This window comes from Motacilla alba, chromosome 8 (genome assembly GCF_015832195.1).
Source record: "Motacilla alba alba isolate MOTALB_02 chromosome 8, Motacilla_alba_V1.0_pri, whole genome shotgun sequence".
NCBI lineage: Eukaryota > Metazoa > Chordata > Aves > Passeriformes > Motacillidae > Motacilla > Motacilla alba.
Genome location: NC_052023.1, coordinates 15,425,936 through 15,447,142, shown reverse-complemented (window position 1 = coordinate 15,447,142; position 21,207 = coordinate 15,425,936). Strand labels below are relative to the sequence as shown.

The window sequence follows — 21,207 nt, the reverse complement described above, 5'->3', positions numbered from 1 at the left end:
GACAAAATCAACTACTAGAAGTGGTGAAATTAGCCAGTTCATAATCAGTGTCAGTTAGAAATGCAGCTCTGAAATGCAGTCTTCTTTTGATAGCAAATGTACTTAACCGTGACACTTAAAAAGTACTCTTTTGTAACAGAAACTTAAGTCAGACTTAACCTAAAAATGATCTGGCAACATCATAGCCCACAGAACAGACAGCAAGAAACCAGTCTAAGAAGAAATCCCAACCTGTAGGAAGCTAACAGCCGTAAGTGACAGCTAAGCTTTAGGCTATGAAGACAAAGAGATGCTATTGGCTTCCGAAACAGGTTAAAAGGTAAAAGAATACTTCATTCCCAAACTCTGTTTAGAAAAAAAAAAGATATTAATAAGCAGAAAAGCTATACTCTTGTATAAGGAACGGATGCAAAACAGAAAGTCATGTTGATGCACTTTAAGATGTGTGACAGTAGCATTGCTCTATTTCTCACAAAGCATTAGAGGCAAAACACAGAGACACTGTTCTTTTAAATCCAACTCAATACAACAGCTCTTTGTGTAGCCAATATGAAACTATTAAGAACTTCACAAGCATGGAGCTTTGTCAATTTCTATTAAAAATTTTTCATATGTATCAGTAAATCACGTTTAAAGAGAAATTATAGTCACTATAAGGTATCTGACTTTTCATTATGTGTTACAGGAAACAGGAAAAAAAAAAAGGCAAATTGTTTTAAACCCAAAGCATGATACTTCCTGCCTACAGTCACTGATCATTTGAGTTTTCACTTGATGAAAAAAGTTCTTCTTACCACACAACTTTACAAGGACTCTCAGCTAAGGTCCTGATAATCCACAGTGCAAGAGAAATAGACTTGCTCCATATTATTATTATTATTATTATTATTATTATTAATCATCATCATCATCATCATCATCATTCATCATCATCATCATTGTAGTTTAGCAGAAAAGTTCCCCTTTTTGTTTCAAAATATAACCCCACAGTACTTCAAAATTAAATTCTGTTTCATTTCTACATGTATATCCTGAGTAACATTTGAATTACAGGTATTTTTTTCCTTATAAACTTACTCTTTTAATAACAGGCTTAATAGTTACATGCAGAATGTGTTAAGAAACAGAACATAAAATCAAACTTATCTGTTCTAGGAATTCTAGACCACTGACTAAATAAATTTAGAACAGCAACATACCCCCAAGTAGTCAAAAGCATGCTTTTCTTTAAGAATGCAGTAAGGCTAATGATCAAGACCTTCGTCAAAGTATCATTCATCTGTTGAAACCTTACTTTCAATGAAGGACAATTCCAGGTGAACCCAAACTATGAGACGTTCCTAAGTCACATTTATATACAAATGTGGTTCCTCACAGTAGGCTAAGTCTCTTAAAAAAAATTACCCCAATCTTACTTGCAAGGAAAACAGTTGACACCAACAAACAAGAGTCTCCCATGGTTTCACGTATGCTTGTTAGGACCTCCTTCTTTGGATTAGAAAGATGCATGATTTGGTAGTATAAATCGCACCTTCCAGAAATCCATTGAGCTCCAGAGGGTAAAATAGGAACTGGGAGAAAAGCTGCGTGCCTATTTCCAGCTCTGTCACCTACTTGTTTTATTAGCAGGGCAACTCACTGAATCCTTTTGCAACTTAGTTTCCCTATCTGTAAAATATATACTTATACACCTTGATGATAAGTCCACGTAATCTCAAGATGAAAGGCATTTAGTAAATGCTAGCACTATCATTCCATAGGGAGCTATTTAATACCAGAGCATCACATTTTCAATAACATTATAAAAAGGTAAACAAATAAATCAAAGAAACTTATCTGCATTTTTTGCAGTGTATAGACACTTGGAAACTCTAAATGCCTTTGTCTAGGAAAAGAACAACAATTACATATGTCCAGTAAGAAATATAGTTAGCATTAAAGGCTTGTTTTAAGTCATTAATTAAGATCAAAAAAGGAAAAACAAAAAAGTTCTTTAAATCATACCTGTTAAAGCTGCTGGTTTGGACAGTGTACTGTACTGGTTTTGAGTAGATATTACACTCTGACGAGGACTTAATGTGGGTGAGGAGACTAAAGAAAGCTCTTCTATAATAATACTGCTTTTGGGATGATTTTTAGGAAGTTCGTTCAATCTCTGTTCCAGTGAATACTTCAAGAGGTCCAGCTTCTGGCTTGATTCATTAAATCTTGCTTGCGCCTTTTTAAAATAAAAAGAATTTGAAATAGTTCAATTTTTTTTCCTTAAAGAACCTTTAAAACAAAGTATCAGAAATTGTAATGACAAATTACTTCTGAAAGTGCCTTCCTGTCGGTAACTTTCCCAGATCCAAGTAATTTCATCACATTTTTTGCACCTTCTGCTACAGCGTACTCTATCCTAAAATGATGCCGTAATTCTTCCATTCGGAGTTCAAGAGGGCTTATCACAGGTTTTGCTGCAAAGAGATATAAACAAACAACCTTCATTGAAGATAACAACCAGGTTTAACTGCTTTAGTATCAACCCCTCCTCCATATAAAGAGGGGAGAAGAAAAAGGAAAAAAAACAGGAGAGATGCATATTTGGTAGTCCAAAGAGAAACCTGAAGTATGTAATACAAGTAAAAAGTGGTATTTTAAGCATCTACAGTTGAATGAATAAATAATTTATTAGGGCCTCAACAGATCCTACTTCCCTAAAAGCTATAATTGCTAGAAGATGTGAAAAAAAGAAAATGTCTTCAGGGGAGTTAAGGGACAAAACTGAAATATCCCAAATATTCAACTGGCAAGGAAGTTTTGGGACTTCAACACTTCTGAACTACACCATGAGCATTTATCTTTTAAACTGCTCTGTAGCCAAGTAGATCCCTGATCAGTTTCTGATGATCCCTCTGGATCACTTGAAATCCCATGGAATCTGGCTTCTGCCAGCACAGAGAAATGTGAGAGATTCCATACACTGCCCTTGCCAAAAGGCCTGGGTTAACCATTCTAATGTCCACATCTTAGAGTGCTTAGATATCCTAACCAGAACACTTCCTGAATATATTCCTTTCTGTTTAAAGCACTAAGACTAGTAGGAACACAAAAAGGCATTCAAAAGCCCTTTCTAGAATGAATTTCTTTTCCTTTTAAACAAATTATATACATAATCCATGTGCTAAAATGGGGTGTTAAAAAGTGGTGTGGAAAAACAAGTACAGAAACCAAACACCTCACACATCACAAAACAAAACATGAACTCTCATTTTTCAATACCTAGGATATATACAGGCCCTGACTACAAGCATTGCCATATAATGTCAATATTCAGAAATGCACACAAATAAAGTTCAAGACTTAGAGATATACCCATATGCCTGTAAGTTTCTAGTATACTCATGCTATTAGAGCTCAAGAGTAATTTTTTTTATTATTATTTGAAGATTTTCAATGAAATGCAAGTTTAAAAATACTTCTGAAATGCAGCATGAGTATTTCAAGCCAGGTCATTTTAATAACACTTATTTTTGTTGCTTTAAAGGTAATTGTTTAGCACTCAATCTAGCTTAAACACCTATAAAACCAGGAAAAATTCTCCTCCATCTGTCCTGCCACTAGAAATAATAAGGTCAGTCTATTAAAGTATGTATGACAAGCAGGCTTTGTACTGACATCAGATTTTTTTAGCATCATAATATAAAGATTATATGCTATAAAAAATCACTAATTGTTAAGACGAAAGAAAGCATGCATGAAATGAGAAGGTAAACCATAAAGCAAAAATGGACAGCATAAAGTACAGAAAGGATGATAAAGAGAGATGGTATTTCTCTTCATCACGATGAAGGTATTTTCCTTCACCTTCCTTCAGATGTTTTTGGCACCCCAAGACACACAAAGTTTTGCCTAGCCTCTGGTTATTTTTGGTTCATGCAAGCTGTATCAAATGCTCCTAACAGAAATTTATGGCAAGTCTGTGTGCATATGGGTATATATCTATATGACATTCTGACATTAATGATTCATATTTCCTTTCTACACCATCACCATTATCAAAAGCCAATTCATTGGTCTGGACAGCCTGAAGAATCTGCATCCTTATAACTTCTATTTTTGTCTTGCTGTCCTGAAGCATCTGCTGAGCTGTGGCAAGAAGTTTTCGATCCTATTAAAATAAACAGAGAAGCTGAAATCAGAAACTTCTTCATGGAATAAGACACACTGAAAGTTTCAAAACATAAATACTTAGGAACAAGAACTAAATTTATGCATTTCATTTAGTATAGCATTAGGCAAACTAACCACATTAAGATATTAGTGAAAATTAAGTTAGGACAGAGGCATTGTTCGATTAAAGACTGTAAGCCACTCCCAGGGAAACTGTAGGTGTTTCAAGGTGAGTGAAGGAGGCATAATCTAGAAACATTACATGTGTAGATTTATATTTTGTAATCTGATATAAAGAAAGGAGAAGATCTTAAGTGCAAAATACCTCCAAAACTATGTAGAATGTTTTCAATTTACTTTGAGTATGGTAAAAACTCTTGTAATAGACAAATTTGCTAGACTAAGTCCACATAAAAGTAATTGTACTGTTTAACCTGAGTTGGTTTTCAATACTGAAATTAGAAATATGATGTTGCTTACACAGCACATTAAGTCTGCAGTACATTTTTCTGAACAAATGAAAGCTGAAAAATTTTTGCATTAATAAATACGTAACAAACAAGGGCTACTTCATGCTATTTCATCAGCAATCTAAGTGCAGCACTTTTTAAACTAAATAAACTAAGATAACCAAGCTTCATTTTCAAAAGCAGTATCACAAGAAGCTGTTTAGAAGGGAACATTCCTAAAGATGAACTTGCATAAACTTCCATGGCTGCCACATGGCTCTGTCTCTATGTTCTGGGAATTACCAGACAGCTTAAAGGTGATCTGACTTGCAGTATGAACAACAACAAAAACAAGGTGTAAGGAAATTTAAGGCAGTGTATTTGTCCTGTCCGTGCAGTACCAATCAATCACAGTAATTAACAGCAGTCAGGGCAGATGTGTACCACCCTCACAACCCAAGGGTATTTTGGTTAGCTCATTTTGTAGCCACTCTATAACCTTATTAATAAGTTACTTTCCCATGGACATGGTTTATAATTGTATTTTTAATTTTATAATGAAGTTACCAACTACTTAAGAAGTTAAAGAAATTAAATTCTTCCCTTGCCATAACCAAGAGAAAGAACTGCAGTGAAGCTCAGATCTCAGAGCTGGAAATACTGGCACCATAAAGCATCCTGTAAGAAAGATCTGTATGCTGAGAAATTGACCTTCACAGAGCTCCTCTACAACCTAGCACCTTGACTTATTATTCACCCAGATATTTTAATGCTGCCCTTTGTTCTGCAGGGTAGATATACCAAGATCTACACATAAAAAGACTTTGGTTTCATGGAAAGAAATTGTGCTCCCTCTGCATACCACAGTTTCACAGCTCCTGATTTTAAGTTTTAGTATTAATCAATATTATAGGGTGATACTACAGATTTCATATTTTAAGATTTCATGTTACTTATCCAATTAATGATCGCACTGACTTTCCTAAATTAATACTTTCTTGAACACAGATGTGAAATTTTGGAATAATCACTGACTCTAACAGAGTATAGGATTTAAGTAACAGATTACATGTCACTCTAAAATCCTGTATTAAACCTTATCCATGCATCGTCCTGATGTATAAATATAATGGAAGTGTTTCTTTGTCTGTATCTTCACTTTTATCTTATTTTTGATCTTGCTGCTCTTGATTATCCCTCACAGTCTCTCACTGGAATGGATTTGCTTGCTCAGGAGCAGCATTAGCCCTTCAGTGAGTAGAGCAGAGGCAATCCAGCATTACAGAGCTATCCTTAGGCTTTAAAGAGACAGAAGATCACATCTTCCCAATCAAAATGTATGTGTAATGCTCTCTTAGTGTTGGAGGCTGAATACAAAGTATTTCAATGCATCTTCTGAGTACAGAGGAACTGACAGTGCCTGTAAAACTGATCTGCAAAGCTGTCATGGGATCTCAGAGAACCTAAGCACATCCAAGGAAAGATGATCGTTATCTCAGAAATGTTCAAGTCCAAATAGGTTGAGCTGAATGTTACTGAAGCAAGTAAAGTACAAAGGGAAAAGCTTCCCATGAGATGATGGGTTTATTAACAGACTGCTTTTTCATTTTTAGAAAACAGAATATAACCTCCGTCCATTAAATTTAGGTATCAAAATAATAAAACAGATTTGAAATTAGATGGTATAGTACACTTGAAGAAAGGTCACAAATGAGTTTAATATGTTTAAAGATAGTCCTAGGACTACTTTTTAAAGAACTACTAGATTACTGGGATTGGATTCAAACTGGGGATTTCTGCCCCTTTTGCCCACCCCATCCAGATGGTTGGATTCTTTTAAGCTCTGCTTTTTAAAACATAATCAGCATGCTCAAGGCTACAGTTCAAACTTGCCAAATAACTCACTACTGAGCAGGAAAAAAAAAAGAGAGAATGGATACCCACCATTTCCATCCTGTTTGCTGAAGTGGCTGGCAATGCTTTTGTGCTTTGCAGCTTGCTCTCTCCAGCCCAGATACTATATAGACCCAATGTGGTAGGCTCATTTAAGCATTCACAAATCGCAAATACAAGATTCAATCATAGATTTTAATTACATACCTCAATCTAAAGCAAACCAGAATTTATCTTCTCTACCTAGTCTGATCAAAGCCTGCTAACAATGTCTAATATTACAGCCTGAGTGTTTAGTTAAGTTTTTCAGCCTGTTATAAGGTTACTTACCAAGGGTTTATTAGAAACCTAATTCATGTATGTCTTTTGATCCATTTGGGTCAGCTAATTATTAGTTTTAAGTGTACCTGATGTTAAGTACATGGCCCCAGAGAATGTAGACTCCAAGGGTTTCCAGGAGCTGAGGGACTGTGGTGGATGGACAGCATTCCCAAGACCTTAGTCATAATGTGCACTCCAGCTATTTCTTCTATTTGCCCCCAGCTAGTATGTTACAGGTCACTTTCAGATAAGGCCACCTGGGACAGAAGGAACTTGATGGCACCTCTGGTCCATTGAGTCTAAACTCATTTTCTGGGAGAAAGCAGTGCTCCCTGCAATTTTTTCAAGGTATAAGGAACTCATGCAGAAGGCAGACACAAAGTGATCTACCTCTCCACCAACACCTAGCCCAAATTCAGTCAAAAACATGAAGTTCTTTTCCAATAATTTCTAGTTAAAATCAGTTCTAAGTAGTAGCAATTTAATTCCCAGATTCCTACTCTTCCAGCCAAACACTTCCTTTTAGCAAGTTGACTGACCCAGATAGGTGCTGGCTCAGCTAAGATCTTAAAACATTTTGATTTTACTTACTACTGTCTGGACACAAAGACATCTAACCAAGCTACTATGCACTATTTAGATCTACTCTTGTGTTTCCCCTTAGTCTAGAAATTAATCTCCTTAATGATTTAATAAAAGTAAATTTAAAGAACAGTTCATGAGTAATGAATGAAAGGTGAAGGGGAATGTAAGTAGAGGATCCTTCCCTCCCTTTTTTCTCATTTGAAAACTATGACTGCCTTATATTCAACAAAATGTGGTTGTTGTTTTTTTTTTTTTGTTTTTTGTTTTTTTTTTTTTTTTTGTTAGTTTCTGGATTTAGTTTTGTTAAATTTTTTGCTTTTGTTTTCTTTCATTTCAAAGGTTTGCATTGTCTTTCACTTGAGTTAAGGGATCCTTAGAGTATGATGAATTTTATTACACAGAAAAGAATATGTAATAAGCCAAACCCACTTAGAAGTTAACAAACACTTTCCCTCCACCTCCTTGGAAAAATTCTGGTGCTATCAAGAGAGAGTGAGTGCAAGTACATAGAATTCAGATATAATAGTAAGGGTGGCTTTATTTTTAATTTCACTTTATTCTATCAGTTGCTACCTCTAGATTACCACACTTCCACAAAAAGAAATTATTTCAATGTGTATTTTATGTGTATGTGTATCAATGCAGGTTATGACATCTCTATCAGAATACTACACACTTCCTATTGGCACAGATCTTTTTACTGCTAACTACAACTAGATGACAAGTTCAGAATATGCTTGGCAATACTGCCTTTGTTGTAATTATCACACACGTTACAATGTTAAATGAATGGATCTTTTTTTTTTCCTGTGGAGCTAGGAACACCACCAGACACCAGCCAGTCCTACCAAGCTCTGCTGCTAAGTGAATCCCACGTGGTCAAAGATTACTAGATGTACTAAATATAGTAAGCCGGATTTATTATTTAGGTTGAACTGCATTTGCACAAACTGATAAAACAATCACTTCAGTGGGTACCAAACCACAACAAAAGATGGTATAGTAATTTGTAGCAGATTTGATGGAACTGTTTAACAAAAATATGGCCCAAACTAAAAATGCTGAAGCTGCGTACTGTTTATACATTGTACAGTCACATTACAGCAATGTGAAAACCCACATTCATTTCATGATCTTTAAGCATTCCAAAGCCTTACCTTTGAAGAGCCATTTGAGTACATCTGTATCATATTTTCTGCTCCCTGTTTTACCTTCAGTTCTATATCCAACTGCTTCTTTAAGGCCATCAATCTGTTGTTTGTAGAAAACCGAGGATCACTGTTTGGAGTATCAGGAGTGCTAGGACAATCTGTGAATTAAAGGTAAGGTATAAGCATGCAGAAAATAATAAAAAAAAAAAAAAAAAACAGGAAGAAAACACCCAAACCAATCCCTCAAAACCCACCTTACACTCTATTCTATGAAGTTACAGATTGAACAGAACTGGAACATCATACTTGAGAATCAAGTGACTCTCCTGTCCAGAGCTACTTTGCAACAGGACTGCAAATGCGCCTTACCATGAGAAGCCTCTCGAGAGCCCTGTGACTCCTACACACGTCCTAATTCACATGAATCACTTCCGGCAGCGGGCAAACAGGCAGGTTTGCAGCTAAGCCTATTTTTATTTCAAAGGAGATTTAATTCTTCTAGAATGTCTTGAGTCAATTGAAAAATTCAGTTTTCCATAAGTGTTTTACCAACAAACTTGGGTAACAGTATTAGATACTAATGAGCACTGTCTGAATACAGCTCTGGAGTAGATCCTCCTCCATTTCCATGTGATTACTGCAGACACTGTTAATGTCAAAATTAAGAACAGATAAAACAAGCCTTTTTCTAATTGTGAAGCTGAATGTTTTCTGCTCTGCAGTCATAACAGAAATCTGGGATAACTGGATATACAGTCAGATAGGTTATTGAACAGCCGACTGATGTATGAGAAGGAGAAAGCTTTTTCATTTGACAGTATTACTGTGCTTGGGTCTCCCTCTTGTTGGATTAATTTAATGGAATGTAAGTTAGTTTTATCAATTAAATTATAAAGTCAAACTCCTTAACTTTTCATGACCAGTCTATTATATAACTTCATATTTCAGCTTCTGCAACACGAACTGTTAGCAAACTGAAAATAAGTGGCCACTGGATTTCCAACACATCTGTCCTTAGGGCTAACTATCTTTCCTAGCAGTCCCAATGACTTCCAACCTTTTGGTAAAAGAGGACAAATTATTTCCACCATAATAACTGAAAAAAAAAAAATTCTTCTACCCCAACAACTGAGAGAATACCTTCTCTATGGACAAATGGTACTGATTTCCTGGAAGACAGTATTTATTGAATATGAACAGCAAAATCTTTTTTCTAGTTGTAATAATCTTCCTTTTATTAAAACTAAGATGAGGAATTCTGAAATCCTCAATTACGAAAAAACACAGACAGTGCACTAGTAACTTAAGAAGTTTTACTTAGGAGGTGTCAAGGCGAGATGTCTTACCTGCCATTTCAAATTTCTTCTGCAAAAGCTTCTGATAACTACTTCTGGAGATTTAATACATTTTGCTTCTAAGTTTGCTGGGTCATTTCCTCCTAAACTGCAATCTTTGCCAAGGCTACATACAGATTTCAAGTATAGAGTTTTAATTTCCTCTGCTGCTAATTCACTCTTCAAGTCACTTCAAATCTTTTACTGCATCCTCACTACTTAAAGGTAGCACAGAAAATACCAGATGTTAAAAAATAAATCTGCATTACTCCTCAGCTGTTTTGTTGTTGATCCTCTCCTCAATGTTTTGGCTTGGTTCCTCTGTGGAACTGCACTTGAACAGCTTTACCTTAAATCTGTTATTAGTAAAATAAAGATTAACAAAATGCTTCCCTATCACTTATGTCTTCACTTTCAACTAATCCTCATCTAATAATCTACTCAAAATGAGAACAAACATGAACTTGAAAGTCACAGTGTCAAGTCTCCTTGAAAAATAGATTCATCATATAAATGAATATTTACCAACTTTAGATACATGATGCAAGCCTCTACCACTTAAAGAGTCCAGCCCTCTGATGATCCCTGTGAAGGCTGTGGGGCTCCTGAAGTCTGTTTTCAGAGCTTTTAAAGACGTACACAAGCAGCCTTTTTTGCATTAAAACAACACACAAGTTGCAAGTTAAGGACTAATTAGAGATACCATGTTTCAGGCTGCCCAGGCAGCTGTTATTATCTGCCTTTGCATGTCTCTGCTGCGAAGGTGTAACCACACCACTTACCTGGGTCATCTCAAGAGCTGGTCTGTACTTGTGGGTGTAACCTACCCTCTACTACTTAGTTAAAATTGTTGTACTATACACTTTGTTAGTAACTAATAGCAAAGGAAACTTTTCTGCAATAGGGACTAATTGCTAGGAAGAAGTAATTTTTTGCCTTCAGGTATAATGGCTGCTCACTAAACTCCCAAATATGAAACAACATTCTTCTTAACATATTATGTTAAAAAAAAAAATTACCAAGAGTTTTTCAGAGATGCTTTCCAAGGGACTCCTTCTACCATCCCCCCAGCCAATCTTTTCATTACTACTCAGTAAGGAGCTCGAAACAGCTTCTTACAGAATTCAGATTAATTTTTAAATCAGCCAGACAAACCGGTTCTATTGCAGAAAGCATTGACAGTCTTAGCAGCAACACTACAAACCACATCTGTATTAGCTGTTTCCTTTTCTCTTTGTTCTGGAAGGTTGTAATGGCTTTGTATGGCTAGTTATCTCAGATTTATTTATGTAAAGCACTTTACAGAGGGGACCAAATCTCCCCCTGAAAGCATTTAGTTATCTTCATAGTACAAATAAGTAATAAATTCATCCCGGTAATTGCAATCAATGGAATTTATGTATATGCCTAAAGTTAAACACGAGTTAAGTACTAATACCAAATTGATATTTCACTCAAAGTAGGGACTGGGGAACAGAAGAGATTCTCCAGTTTGCCCCATTTGTTGGTTAATAAGAGCAGTACAAGTCTTGCCATTTTGGATACATCCAAGTCCAGCTTTGCATCGGACAGCGAGGGCTTTGCTGGGGTACAGGTTCAGGCTCCTAGGCCCAAATGACACTGAGTACAGAGTGAAGTAACAGATGCATTTCAGTGAACTCAACTTAAAGGAAATAGGCATCTTATTATGTTGAACAACTATGAATGCTGTTGCTTAACACCAGTGAGTTTTGTGCAACTTGTTAGCACACATCCAGGCTGCTGGAAGAGCTGCAGTGCTGCTTCCCCAGCACCTAAAATACCCTGTTTTCATAAAAATATACTCACCAGACTTAAATTAAGTTAATAGGGATGATTTTTTATTTAATATTTGGATTACATGAGGCCAATGGCAGTTTTCAGTCTGAAATGCTCATCTGAACTGTGATCTTTGCTCTTCTGAAAACCTTTTCAGTACGAGTTTGTACAGTGCTCACCAGCAAAAACTTCTTGCTTCTAAAATGCCTTTTGCCCATCACTGCCATCTAAATTATATTTATAAAGAGTAGTTACATAACTCTACTCTTCTGAGACTGCTGCTCATTCCTTTGGGATCTCCCCCCCAGATGCTATATATACTACTTCTTCAGTAAGCTCAGTGTGAAACCGAGGATCCCACATAACTCTGAATTTGGGTTCCCAGATGGTACTGCACTGTGCTGCTTAAGTACTCAATTAGCAGCAAGGCTCCTTTGGTAAATAGGTAATTTTAATCTTATTTGAGGATATTGAATTGCAGTTAGCCTCATCAGTATCATACCCCACAGAAATACCTGCAATGCATTTAGGCATTGCTGAAGGGAGGAAGAAAGATGCATTGTCAGGCTTTTCTCACGGAGTCAGAAGTTGGATCAACACTTGAACTAAGTCATCAGTAGGTCCAAGGCAGCAGGGGACATTCTGCACTCAGAAAACATCCAGTGTTGACCTCCTGGAAACTTCTGAAGTTCAACTGAATTTCCACTAGGTAACAGCTAATTTTGACTACTAAAAAAGTGACAGGAGATTGTTTCAAATTGCATCAATAATATTGTTCTTCATAAAGGCTCCCAAAAGTTATCATGAAATTTCTATGGATATGAGCTTGTAGGTGGAGTCTGCTGTCTAAAAAGTCACTGCCTAATATGAGTTTGGTTGCTATCTCTATCAGCTTCCAGTAACTGGTCTTATGTGGACACTTTGGTGTCCAACAGATTAACCTAGTCATTTGTAAGGACAAAGAAATCACCCAAGCAGACACTAATAATATTCTTTAAAAATGTAATTTATTTTCTTTGCAATGCCTACAGCCAAATTTGATGTAAAGTGGATAGCTTCCATGTCAGTTAGGAGGATGAAAGAAAAGGCATTAACTTGTCTTTGAGTTAATTTTGTTCATGTTTTATCCAATTTTATCAATTCGCTCAAAGGTTTTCCTATCATTGCACTTCTCTATCCCCCTTAACTTTAGCTCTATGAAACAGACCAATTTGCCAATTTATAGATTTTCTATGTATTAGCTATATGTCTAATTAAATCAGTAACTTGCTGTAGGTAAGCTATTTCAGTCTTACACCTCCCTGAGTCATATTAGAAGCCACAATCTGTACTGCTGCTTTTGACACAAACACAAATCCACCAATTTAATCTCTGCTACTGTATAGAAGTATGTTTTCTAGACACAAAATTTCTTCATCTCTGAAACAGAAGTAATCATCCTTATGGGACACATTACATCTCTCAGACTTCCAGCAATAATGGTTGCTAGGCTTGTCCTACTCATTATATGTTGCTGGATTCTGCTTCACTTTTAAGTGTTGACCTACAAATTTTGAAATTCTGCATCCTTGTATGACTAACACCCTGCACAACAAGGGCAGACTTGGGTACAAAGTCCCACTTCTAAAACAAACTTAGATTCTTCAGCAATCCCTATAAGGTAAAGTACACCTATGTTGTGCTAAAAGTTGTTTCTGAATCACATACCCACTGTCAAATCTACCCTCACGTGCTGTAATAAAGCCATTTGACAAACTGCACTTTCTGGTTAAAGTTTAGTACCAATTCTTCAAATAATTGTGAGCTTCCAGCTCTAGGCAAACTACCATGAAAACATCTAAATTTGCTTGGAAGGGAATGTTATTAAAACAGATTTTTCTACAGTACATTTAATGATTTCAACATGTATTGATTACACTGTGATGATTACAAAGCAGTTACACTAAAATTTAGTGGCTTGTTAAAAAGTTATACAAGTTACTGCTTGATATCATAAGCAACAGAAAGAATCACAAAAGCCTGTGTAGCATTTCTCAGCTCTATATTGGGAGCACTTGACAAATATATGTTCACACCCACTTTTCAGATACAGGAACACCGGAAGATTAAATGACTGTTCTCAGTTACCAAAATGGTCTTTCAACCAGTCAACAGAACAGTCAAAAAATCTTCAGAGTTCAGGCCTGACAAGTCAAAGGGATCAGCTCAATGAATCTCAATCCTGACTTTGCTACTCAGAACCTGAAAAAACCAATCGAGTATATTCTGTTATACAGGGAAAAAACACAGGGTTTAATACTGAAATGTAATTAATACACAAAGAGAACATAGACCTTGACTCCTAAAGCTCTTGAATCCTCTTTACCTTATTTTCAGCATTCATGATCTGCACAGTCTAAAAATTTCCCATATATTTCCATCTCTTTTAAATAACTTGTTTCTAAGTGACCAGAAGAAGGTCAAACACAAGCTAAAGTGAAAAGCAGTAACAATGAATAAAGATAACCTCTGGAAACAATGCACTTTTTGGGAACTCCCATATTCACCAATAAATGGTTATTAAATTCACTGCCTATTTCAGCAAAAGCAAGAATTACCCAAGTGAGGTATCTGTGACATGTCCACTGAGGTATCCTATGTCAGATGGCAGTCACCTTTAGGGTTATGTATCTCTGTACTTCCTCAATATCGTGTGTGTGTGTGTATACATATATCCACATGCACACACACAGTTGGCATGTCACAACTTTTGTATTACTAACTTTATTTTGCAAAAGCCAAGCTCAGCAATACCTTAAGTCAAGCCTAAGGCTTCAGTTTTAAAAATTAAAATATCACCAAGATGACTCGCAGCCATTTGTCTCAAGACAGACAACATTTACTGATAGTGCTCCCCCTCAATATACTACCGAATGTTCACCATAAATGAGGAAGGAGGCAAGCACTTAAACTACAAGGCAAACATTACAAAAAACTCAAGCAATTCAGCTTCAAAGGGTGGGTGCTTCCAATTCTTTTATCTAGAAAGATGTATTAACAGAATTGAAGATTACTTTTTTTTAACTCATGAAGATTATGCAAAATATTCTATTTAAATGGGTCTTGCATGGGAATACCTGATGTGATACTTTACAGGGAATATAAAGATCTCAACTGAATTTTCAAGTTTTTTCTTGCATATTTCCATGATTAAGACTGTACAATCTGTCTACCATTAACACTTAGAACAGAACGGAATTTAAAAAATACAGTCGAAAAAAGTTTAGCTCACATCGAAAGCATGTAGAAGCACATCAGATCAACCATGATCTTTTATCCTTAGAATCCCTCCTGCATTTCCCAAGACATGCCCAATGACAATATTGCTCATTAACTCACCTTGACAAGGCTTTTAAAAATGCTACACTGGAAGGAAGCATTCCAACAAGAGCATTTCTGTGCTAATCCACTTTTCAAGTTCTACTGCTAGATGAATTCTGCAAATTATGTCTGCACAGATTTTTAATATTTGGTCTATACACAGTGTGTATACAATTCTTTTTCTGTTCCACTCTTCCTGTTCCTTTAAAAGCCACAGTGCTGTCAACACTGAAGCAGATTTTCATAAACCTTAGCTGACATGGAACAGAATGCTTCATGCCTACCAAAAGCCCAATGGCTATCTGGAAGCATACATGATTGTATTCATTTCCATTTCATGCTGCAGCAACCACTTAGCCTCACTAGTTCCAGCTGTGTCCCTTCTCCACCTCTTGCATCCTCACAGAGATGAAATGCAAAACAGAATACTGCACGCACATCTGAACACCTCTGCAGCATGGCGCTGGGCCGGACTATGAACTGCTGACATCACCTGCCACCATCTGCTAAATTCTCACTGTAACCAACCTTTCAGCACAAGCATGATGCAGACCTTTATTCTACTGCCCAAGCTTCCTGAGGCTTGGCATTCACTTCACATGAATCTTCCATGGCTTATGCACATTATTAACATTTTGCCAAGAAGAGTCTGTGCAATGTGAACTCACCAGGCTGGCAGTATCTCCCAGGCCATTCCACAAAGCTGAAAGAGGACTGTTTACTTTCACAACATTCCATCTTAAAATACCAATCCTGGTATTTTTAAAAAATACATTCCAAATTAGTATTGACTCACTGCCGTGCCACAGAAAATACTAATTAAAACCATCAACTACAACCATTCTGTGAAAACAGAATTGTTCAAATTGTCTTTAAAATAGTAGCTTTGCTGTGGAAAAGACTGGAGAATAAATAAATTCTATTATAAGAATAAAGTCATTATAAGAAATGTTTGATAAGTTAAATAACAGCACAACTGAAAAACATTTTCTAAGTTAGGTCTCAAGTTTAAAAAACCAAAAACTAACAAAAATTTTAAGTATAAATGTTGTAATTTTTCCTGCATTGAATAAAGATGCATCAGTGCTGATGTCTATAGTGTAATTCAGAGAAAGTCACTGAAAGAGTTCATGAAATTTGCTTGCACACAGAGAAAAGTTACTAGGAAACATTACAGTGACTGAGAAAATATTTTAGTATGCTAAGAACTGAAAGTGAAGAACTCATAATCCATAAAAGACACTGTTCCCTAGAAAGGAATTTAAAACTCAAAGGTATTGGATACTGATTTGTGAGTCAAAACAAAGAGAAATACGTAAGTAACAAGCTCACCAACCATGGATTTGCTCGCTCACAAAGCAATTTTTTCAAGTGAAATGGGGAGAGCTTAGCTACAAAGAAAAAGTGATTTCACAGTAATGCATAGTACCTGCAACATCTTCGAGATCTGTTACAACAATGTGTGCATTTAGCTCCTGTAACTTATGATGCAAGTCTTCTAACTTCTTATTCGATTTTTTCAAAATGTTGTCCACATATGCCAAGTTCTTTTTATCCGTTGTGACCTTCCTGAGGTTCTCTGCTCCCTCCTTGATTTTAAGTTCCTTTCTTATTTCTCGCTTGATTTGGTCCTTTATTTCATCCAGCTTCTGCTGTACCATTGTATCTGAGAAGTCCAACTTCTGGCCAGTACTCACATTCTCAGAGGTTACAAGGCCTTTGGCATCCCCCTAGGAAGAAAAACAGTAATATAATCACCAGGCAACACTGTTTCTGACAACACACACTTGCAGTGCCCAGCACTCAGGTCACTGTAGTTAACCCTGTAAGGCCATTCACTAACCTCAGGTTACACTCACATTGGCCTAAAGCAACAATATCAAAAGATATGATGTTAACTGGAGCTACATTTTACAACAGACTTATTTTAAATTTAGTGACATCTTTACTATGCCTATTTTTAACACCAAGAGATTTAAATACTTCTGGATTTGTCATGGCTGCTTGCCTAGCAGTTATATGCCTCAGAGCTAATGAGTCATGTTTGTAATTTTATAGATTTAATTTGTGTTTCAATAGACAAGATGGATAGAGGAAAGAAGACTAACTTCTAATAATTATAATCTATGATGAAATTTTATACATTCTGTACACATACAAAAGGCATTTTATGGCATAATTGAAACATTGAATTTTTTTGTCATAAAATCAGTTATCATCAGAGTAAACAGTAGAAGAAAATGTTAGGGAGGGAGTTCATGGAACACAAAACCCCTACGGATACTCCACAGTAACTTGGTTTTCAAAACAATTTGGATCACGAAGGTTGTGCCTGGGCCCTACATGTCAACAGATAATGTTGGTCAAACTATTTCAATCCATGCATATTCCAGCAATACTGCCTTCCAAAAGCAAGATACAATCTACTAGTCCTCAACTATAATTTCCCAAGTTTCCTGAACCTCTTATTAAAATTTGTCTACCCACAGATTCTATTTTTAGTACAAAAAGTTACCAAGTCAAAGATTCTTAAATATTCAAAGTAGTCGGAACCGCTACCTTGCCACAGAATTTGACTATCAGTAAAAGAGAGAACAAGTAAGCAATTTGGAAATGACAAAGCGAGTAAGAAATGAGAGGGAAAAAAACCATGCAAATTTACTTTAGGTGCACTTGTGAGTGCTCTTCTGTCAGTGCAGATTAAAAGAAATAATTATGCATATGTAGAGAGGCTATTAATAGCTGTACTGGGAAGTACATGGCACTGTTTCCATATATAGGCACATAGAACAGAATCAATTAAAAAATAGAATAATCAATAGCAATGAGCAACTAGTACAAAGGTTCATGAAATGAAATGAAATGAAGGATACCATGCACCACGAGTTGAGTGTTTAGTTTTGAGAAAACTGAAACTGAAAATAAATTGATATGACAACTGTATGGCAAACTATTTAAGCAGTAAGTGTATTCTCATCAGATTAAGATCTTTGATTTCCGTGTCTTTCTAACACATAAAAATTAAGGATATCAAAAAAAGAGCATCAAGATTAGTATTAGTTAGTACTATTCAGCCTTTAAAGAAAGAGACATTAAAAATATTTTTAAATAAAAAGCATTTATTTTCACAACACAATTATTCATGCCTGTTCTGCAAGCTTTCTAGAAATAAACTTATGTATCACCTGCTTCCTTAAAGCAGGATATTAGACTTTTTAAAGTTCAGAGGAGAAAGACAAATGAGAAATGTAAAAAACCCCAAATAACAAAACCACCAAAACCCAAAAGAAAACCTTTTTTTCTATGCTGTAACAGCACCTGAAGTTTGCTACAATTATGCCAAGAATGTACACTTCTTGAACAGAACAATGTAATTAAGATATCAGTAATTCAGAAATATTATTCACTGGGGTTTACCAAAGAGACTTCAGTTAATTGTTCATCCATTGAACAATAATGTGTTTTTGTGGAGGTTTTTATCCCTCTGCAAGCCCTATATCCCGTCTGTTAAAGTGATGTTATGTTCTTCCATAAAAAGGTTTTTGGAGCCCTTGTTCCAGACAGAGTCCCTAGTAAGCCTTCAATGAAATTAAATCTCCATGATCATTAGTAATTTGCCTTCCAAATTCGCAGTAATTGAGTTGAAGTTCTCCTCAGCCTGAGCAGTCTCAGCAGCATCTTTGTCCCTGGATTTAAGGGTTTCAGGATGGACTTGTCTTCTTCAATCTGCTTTTGAGACAGCAGAGTTCACCAGTGTGGATGCTAACACTGGAAGCTGGTCACACTGCCTGTAGACTTAAACATTCTTTTAAAACACCTCCAAAAGCCACAGCTGATACTCCTTCTCTCTCTCCTGTCATCCAGAGTTAATTATACTTTTGAGCAAGAAGTATTCTCTCACCTAGTTATCCAGATGTGTCACCTGGCACAAAGGTCATCGTGAAATAAATTCTTCCAAGGAGGCAACTGTGCACTCAGTGATCCCTGAAGGTCACTGTGAATGCAGAGCAACAGAGTGCTCTGCAATGGAAGCTGCTCTGGTCTGGCAGAAACCATTCTAACCAGGATGCTTTGCTGCTGAGATGCAACAAAGGTTTGAGACAGAGCTTCATGCTGCAAAGATGAGCAGCCTCAAAAGTGCTCCAGTTTAAGATGAAAATAATGTCCACAATGGCACAACACAGAACATCTAATAGTTAAATCAGTGAAATGAGGTTGGATTTTTTTCTTCAAGAGAAGCACCTCCCAAATGCCAAACTCAAAACTATACTTTTAAACGGAAGTTTCTTAAAATACAGCATATTCCAGCTTTATTAGATGATAACCTACTACCAAGTTTCTGCTTAGAGTTGAATATTCTTTCAAAAAACTATTTTTCTCATTTGAATAAACTCCCTCTCAGGATGAACCTCATATCCTTTAGGTTGTAGGTGTTCTGTCCACTCAACCTGAAAATTAAGTGTAAACAGAAGCAACAATTAGGGGCAAGGCCCAAGTCCTTTCCCTTGCAGTGCTCAAGCAGGCAGCGTGCAAAAATGAAGAAACCATTCACATCCTCTATGCCAAGAAGCTATCAATGAATTTTGCACAACTCTTCCCTTTACTCTCCCTCTCCAGAACACTTAACATAAAATATCCTAAGAGTGGAAATGCTCTAAAACAGATAATGACTAAACCACTCGTGCTGACAAAAGAGAGAACAGGCCTCACTGCTTTACAACCCAAGACAAAAGAATGGGCAGCCAGTTACTGATTCTCAGTTTCTTTTTAAATTCTGGCAGTATTTTGACTGCTGGTTAAAAGAGAGGGGCCAATCTTTGCTGGTGATCCCAGTACTGGACAGCTCAGCACAGCATCCTTTCCCCTTGTGCCACAGCAAACTGCTGGGGACCTTGGCCCGAGCAGCAGCGAAGGGCAGCATCAGCCACCCACCGTGGGAGGCACGGACAGCAGCGAGGGGCAGCACTGCACGCCTCTTTGCAAAATACATGTTTCTGAGCCACTGCAAATTTCTGAAACATTTCAGTGTGCAATGAAACTGAAACTGAAGATATGATTACCACAATTAACTATCAAGGACCACAAATAAGATACTACCGCTTAATTAAGAAAAAAAATAAAAAAAGAAGAAGGAAAAAAGGAGTCCATTTATGCAGACTTCCCATTGCATAGGGCTTAACCTCACTTTGATTGCTGGCTCAAAGTCTATCTATTTACACAGATTAATTCAAGATGCCAGCCTTCAACTTCTGTACCTCTGGGAAATGTTTTAAGTAGAGTTGCTGAAAATAATCAGTAGTGGTCTGAGCATGTCTTTTAATAATACAGTCTATTCTGGCTGGTGTGGTGAAAGAGAGTAGTAATACTGTTTATGAAAACCATGTAGGGCTTGCACTTTTGCTTCAGATCAACTATGAACCAAAGAATTGGTGAAGCAGGTGCTTTGACATACTGCATTTACCACCAAAATCCCATTTAAGAATAAAACATCCAAACTGCATGGCAGGGGCAATGGTACTGCTGAAGAGAGTACCATGAGGCTGAACATATCAGGGAATCTGCTTAAGTTGAGTAAACCAAATGGCTTTGAATTCTAAAAGAGATTCTCAAACTGCCCCCTCTTAGAAGATAATACTAAAACTCTGGGCATTAGTAACTCCTGAAGACTTGATCCTAAGACCACAGTACAACTTGACTGGTGTATACAACTTGCTGTACATATATTCATTACAGAGAATATCGATTAGAGCAAGAATTTCAGTTGCTCATTTCTGTTGAAATTGAAGTTGTTATAGAAGTTGTTATAGAGAGGTAAGTGGAGCCTTAAACTACACCACACTTTACAGCTGATGAGTGCTCGTGCACAATATTATTTACATTTTACACTGATGTGCTATTAGCACACACAAAGCCTGCATTTAGAAAATATTCCAAACCAGACCTTCTCAAAACTCCCATTAAAACTGCTTACATTTTTTTCCTAAAAGTATTAGCATTTTTTATATGCTCTTGAATTTTAGCAATAATTTCAATAGAGAATGAGACAATTAAAAACCTGTTTGACAAATACAGTAAAAAATGCTATATAAAAATAGGATTTTCATCTTATGTATGATTAAAAAAGTTATCATAACCCAGCAAGAAAAATGTTTATTAACTTGTAAT

At 36.3% G+C, this 21,207-nt stretch overlaps 1 protein-coding gene across 2 annotated transcripts in view; it reads right to left on the bottom strand.

The window, feature by feature from the left end:
- The window catches only part of PKN2 (protein kinase N2), a 54,488-nt gene that overhangs the window by 14,329 nt on the left and 18,952 nt on the right, over positions 1-21,207 (bottom strand). Inside the window, exons 2-6 of one of the 2 annotated variants that reach the window (XM_038144741.1) lie at positions 16,472-16,772; positions 8,558-8,709; positions 4,033-4,150; positions 2,311-2,456; positions 2,005-2,218 (exon numbers count right to left, since the gene is read on the bottom strand). In XM_038144741.1, coding sequence (XP_038000669.1) covers positions 2,005-2,218; positions 2,311-2,456; positions 4,033-4,150; positions 8,558-8,709; positions 16,472-16,772 — 931 coding nt within the window. The other variant, XM_038144742.1, reaches the window with a different exon arrangement.